Source organism: Austrofundulus limnaeus, unplaced genomic scaffold (genome assembly GCF_001266775.1).
Source record: "Austrofundulus limnaeus strain Quisiro unplaced genomic scaffold, Austrofundulus_limnaeus-1.0 Scaffold1127, whole genome shotgun sequence".
Classification (NCBI taxonomy): domain Eukaryota; kingdom Metazoa; phylum Chordata; class Actinopteri; order Cyprinodontiformes; family Rivulidae; genus Austrofundulus; species Austrofundulus limnaeus.
In genome coordinates, this window is record NW_013953529.1 from 71,118 (window position 1) to 76,898 (window position 5,781).

At 45.2% G+C, this 5,781-nt stretch overlaps 1 protein-coding gene across 1 annotated transcript in view; it reads right to left on the reverse strand.

Annotated features, from left to right (window-relative positions):
• cxxc4 (CXXC finger 4) overlaps positions 1–4,261 on the reverse strand; it is a 21,334-nt gene extending 17,073 nt beyond the window's left edge. Inside the window, exons 1-2 of the mRNA XM_014030843.1 lie at positions 3,374–4,261; positions 911–1,850 (exon numbers count right to left, since the gene is read on the reverse strand). Of these exons, the coding sequence (XP_013886297.1) occupies positions 911–1,735 (825 nt within the window). The 5' untranslated portion in view covers positions 1,736–1,850; positions 3,374–4,261. The remainder of the gene's footprint in view (positions 1–910; positions 1,851–3,373) is intronic.
• Between the last annotated feature and the right edge of the window lie 1,520 nt (positions 4,262–5,781).

Consider the following 5,781-nt stretch of genomic DNA (forward strand, 5'->3'; position numbering starts at 1 on the left):
CTCTCTCTCTCTCTCTCTCTCTCTCTCTCTTTCTCTTTCTCTCTCTCTCTCTCTCTCTTTCTCTCTGGGTAATCACTTAATTAATGAGCAAATTATCTGGGCCTCAGGTTGCATTTGGTGAAAACACTTCCTCACAGGCTCATGTAGGCCGGTGAGTCAGTTCAAACTCTCAGGCTAAAGACACACAGATATCTCACTGATTGTTCAAATTTCACATTTGACCTTGAAAAACAAACATCAACTCCTAAATTAATCATTTAAAACATACTTATTTACATTTGCTCCCCTCTTGAGATGCTTCGTGCCCCAGAATGCTTATGCATGCACTCTCACACACACAGAACACCAAACACTGTGTGTGCATCATCAGTTCAGATCTCCGGAAAAAGATCAGTTCATGCGCCCCTGACTACTTAAACACACACACACAAAACTCAGAGGGTGCTTCGAGCGACACCATCAGCAGCTCTGCCATCACTCTCACCATCTCGTGGTGGTCAGCGGCTGAGGCTTTGTGGGATATTGATTCTCCCTATCCAGAGACGGTTTCCATAATTGGTTCAAATGACCGGGTGCAGAGAGAAATGGCTCTCTGCTGAAAACCATTTCCCAGCCCTGCTTGGAGCAGAGCCAAGCTCGGGCTTGTTCGGATGCGTTCCAGCCACAGCCTGACTGGCAGCAATTAGGGGTGTCTGAGCCAAGCTCAGCTTGTGCTCCGCACAAACACCCCTAATTACTGCCAATTAGGCTAGGCGGGTAGGCAGATTTGAGAACGCAGGGGGATGTTCAGGCATGGGTGGGCATGGAAACAATTTTCAAGGGCTTAGAACGTGACTGGATGAAAAGGTTAATGCTTTGGGTTGCAAGGGGATAATAACAAAAGAAGGGGAAGCAGAGCTCCAGTTCTCACCTCCAGGGATGAGCCTGGCTTCTTCTTCAGCTCTTCACATTTCCTAAATTTGCAGATCTGGTGGCCTGTTTTGCGGTTCCGACAACTGCTGCAAACACCACAGTTGATTAGCCGCCTGCAGGGCGCGCACACCCCACACCTTTTCCTTTTCTTCTTCGCTGGGTTTCCACTGGATGCTGAGGAATTATTCTGTGGGCAGTCTGCCAGATTGGCAATTTGAAACGCACTGTCTGTAACGGCTGCTGAGGCTGCGGGGGAGTGAAGGGCTGTCATGACGATGACCCCGGGAGGTAATGAGATGCCCCCTAAAGCCGGAATAGCGGAAAAAGTTCCAACGCGTTCTGGGAGATTCATTATCTCTGCTTCAGCAGCGCCGCATTTCAGCTTGTTCATGCATTCTCCTGCTAAAGGTCTGCAGTGTTCAGGGGATAAGGTAGAGAGGAAATTATTATTTGCCATTTGCAGCGTTTCTGGCGGCACGCCAGGCTTCCCCGGCCTCTGGGAGTCATTTCTATGCATGCTGGTCCTATTAGGGTTTATTGCTGCTGATTTCCTTCCCCAGAGCATGGCGTTATCACAGTTCCAAGGGGACATACCAATTCTGGCACTGGGAAAAATGGGCGTTGTGATGCGGGCAATTTTAGCAGTCTGCGGAAATGCCCCATTGGTTTTATAAAAGTTCGCAAAAGACCTGTACCTTTCCATTTCGGCGTTATAATCCAAAAGCTGGCTTAATCCACCATCCTGAAGGTTATCCTTTTGTAAGAGCGACACATCTGCATTCTGTCCGTTCTCTATGCAAAGCGCATTGTTTATGTTAGACATGGCGGAGGGGTACAGTCACTGTGTTTTGGAGGAGAGCGAGAGGTTGCAGTGGCCTTTGTCGAACGGAAGCAGGTTACGAACAATGTGTCACCATCCTGGTATATCCTCTTTAGCGCTAAAAGCAGAAAACAAGAAGACAGAAAACAGTTACATATAAAAGGGAGAGGATTTCATTCAGATCAGTTTTTGATTTCTCTTCTTCAACTCCTCCTCTGGGAGCTTTGTTTACTTCGTAGAACTATTAAAAACAGAACTGATGGCAGGAACACGTTCGTTTTGACAGACCAACATGGCATTATCATAATAAAGGAGGAACATGTCAGAGCATCTCTTCAAGACAGTTTAATGAGCTTTTTAAACAATAAGTTTGATCAGAAACATGGTGAGATATATTCAACTGAGAATCTCAGCTCGAGTTGGAGGCGAGCTTCAATGTTGAAAACGATGACAGCAGCAGCTACAACGATAATTCACCTCATCTCCTGCGATATTGGCATTTGAAATTATTCATGTCCAGACAGGAGAGCGGGGAACGTTGTCAGATACTGTGAAATATATTGATCCTATCTTCCTGTAAAACGGCGGCGGCGGCGGCAGAGGTCGTCCGATCGTGTAAACAAGACTCTGTCCTGTCTCTGAGCTGCACCTGGTGCTCATTCATGGCCTCTATTACAGTGACAACCCTCAGTGATAGCCACCGGTGAATTTACAACCAGATCATGGACCAGACCGACCACAGTGTCAGCTGCCTCAGGATAGGACGTGTGTGCGTGTGTGTGTGTGTGTGTGTGTGTGTGTGTGCATGTGTGTGTCCATTTCCTATCTCTGTCTCTCCCCTACAGCCTGTCTGGATTTGGTTTCCACAGATAAAAGCCCATTAGACTCATCTCTCCCTGGTTCCATTACCTTGTTTTTTTTTTCCTCTTTCTTTCTGGGTTTTCTCTTTTAATTACCAAAGCTTATTTCTAAAGCATTTCACGTTTTAAAAGAGTGAAATTTACATGGAGCTGGTGTTAAGCCCCCACAAGTATACACATGTCCAAAGGAAAACAAAAAAAAAATGTGAGCACAAATCTGATCCAAAGTGACAATGCACACTTGGATATTTCAGACTTGGAGGTTCAGTGTGGATGTGGTCTCCAAAACAAGCAGCAGCTGCCCGTAAACAAAACCTCCTTGGCTTAATGATCGGCCCTCCTCAGGGTCATTATTACTTAATCAATTCACCCCTGGAGCGGAATACGCAGCCCAAAGGCAATCAAGTCACGGACATTGATTTTTTCCGCCTGTAAACAAAGTTTCGAGAGACAGAAATGTTCAATACTTGGAGCTGGAGAGAGACAGAGAAGAGAGGAGGAGGAGGAGGAGAGAGAGAGTGAGGGAGAGGGGGGAGAAGGGGGGGGGGTTAGAGAGTGGAGATGAAACGGAGGAGAGAAAAGTACAACGCACAATGATGCCATTATTTCCACTTATTATCAGTTCTGTGGTGGGCATTTAGCTCATGGATTTAAAATAAGAAATAAGGAGCAAGAGTGCAAATAATAATAATAATAATAATAATAATAATAATAATAATAATAATAATAACCTGGCACCGGAAAAGATCGCAAAATATAAAGAGACATGAGCATCGCCTACCTGGTTTCCTGTTGAGAGGAGCTCCCAAAAAAAAAGGGGATGCTGTCAGCCTGAGACCGTGTAAAGGCACATCACTGCGAGGCGAAATGTGTGTGTTTGTGTGTCTGTGTGTCAGGAGGAAGGGGGGGGGGGTGGATAACGCAAAGACGAGCTGCCTGAGGAGATCAGGTCGACCGGATGAGAGTGTGTTCACAGCGCTCAAAACAAAAGCATCATTTCTTATCCAGCTTCCCTCTCAAGCTGGAGGAGTAAGGTACAAAAAAAATTAATACAAAAGGTAAAGAAGTGCGTTAAGTCAGCCAAAAGGTGTCAGACAACCAAAACGAAAAGAAAAGAAAAGAAAAATAACCCAAGAAGGAGTGAAATGACAGAAGAGGGGCTTCCTTTCCTCCGGATCCGGGGGGCTGTATTGTGTGCGTCTGCCTCGCTCTCCGCTCGGTCCGTGGCTCCTGTCGCTGTGTGGCTGATAGATGCTGAGGTGAGGAAGCGCGCGGCTGTGGACACCCACTGATCATTGGCTGGAAATTACTATAGAAACACTCGGGAGGGGAGGAGGGGGGAGGGATGGCTCAGGGCGCCCCGGGAGGGAAACATCCATGGGGGGGATAATATCCGCGCGCCTCTTTTCCTCTTTAACGCAACGTTTTAACAGGATTTGTCTCGTGGCGGGACGGTGAGCGCGACTGGACCGAGGATGGATGGTTGGCCGCCAGCGCGCGCGCGCCTGCCTGGCTGCTTTGGGTTCGGTGGAAACTTGTCAGATTAATTTGAACAGAGCAGAGCTGCGATGAAGATAAAATGTCTCTGCCGGGTTGTTAGCCCACCTCCTCTCCCTCCCTCACTATCTCCGTCCGGCCACAGCCGTAATTATCGAGACCTCCGGGACGCAGCGCGTCATAAATCCCGCCTGCCGGTCACTCCAAGCTGCTGCTGCTGCGACTGACAACATTTATCCCTTCTGTCCCCGTGTGAGGCTCTGTGCTTTCCCTTCATGTTGCTGCTTTTTAGTTCCAGTTATAATCATGGCTCCAATCAAATGTAGGCTATCAGATGCTTTACCCGGCTCAGTTTGTATCCGGAGCTTCAGTTTGGAAAATAAGAAAAGTAAAAAAAAAAAAAGAAATAAAAACAGAAATGAAATCACAAACATTTGAAGGCAGGTGTGTGTGGAAGACCTATGTGTACAGTTACCACATTGCATATTTTCTGTGTGGCTTTAAGTTTGTAACTGGCTGATTGCACTAAGGTTAGGACACGACACAAATAATAAGCTGCTCAAAAACATCTGAGTCTTTGCTTTACCTTTCAAGCAGCCCTAGAAGACAACTTCTCTTGACTCTTGAGGAAGTTTCAGATGAAGCAATAACAATAAAGTGCTATCCATCAATTCATCCGTCTTCTGCCACTTACATAGGCCTATCTGTGGCTGGGTCATGGAGGCATCAGGTCCAGGAGAGAAACCCAGACATGTCCCTCGCTTTCAGCAACAGAGCCTCTCTAGTTCTTCCTATAAGTACTTCCTCACTGAGGTCCTTATCCATCAAACCGTCACCTGTTCCGTTCTACCATCACTCACTTTCTCTCGAACTCCTCTGAGGCAAGGTGTTTGCACAAAAGTGTGTGATTTTCAAAAACTTGTCACACAAAATGCTGCTGCACAGCTTAATGACTTCAAAAGATTTGGTTATTTTCTTATGATTTCAAAATGCCACCTATCTCAGCCCAGTAAGGCACTGGCTTGTCTAATTTCACAACCTCACCTGATAGGGTAGTAATTTCAGCCTATGTTACTGTTTTTCATCAGTGGACAAAAGACATTAGTGCTAAAGGCACRGATATAACAGACTCTGTTTTAACCAGTCAGAAACAACATTTAAGACTTCTGTTTAATATTATTTTAGTCATTGAAAATATTGAACTTAATCCAGGTCCAGATAAAAATGTTTTCATGTCCACTTTTTTTTATATTTTATGGGAAGTAATAATTGTGTTTTTTAATAATTATCTTGACCTGGGTTTGTGCACAGGTGTATCTTATATAAATCCAACTCAGTTACAGTCCACACAGGGATCTATATTATATCCTGAAAAGGTTAGACAACCTCCTGTTATGTCAAGTCTGAACACTTATCAGTAAGAAAGCAAAAGTGATTTTCCTGTCTAAAAATAAATCCAGGGACGCTAAATCAACTAGGTAAAATTAGAGGCTTTAAAATCTGTCATTTAAATATGAGAARTCTTGTACCTAAACTGGATGAATTCAAAGTAATACTTGCTCAGACACAAGCACATGTTATGGCTATATCAGAATCATGGCTGACTCCTGCTATACCGTCACGGGGTTCTTCTTCAAGCCAACACCGCCAAAACACAATAAAAAAAATCCACTGGCAAGTCAGGAAACTTTC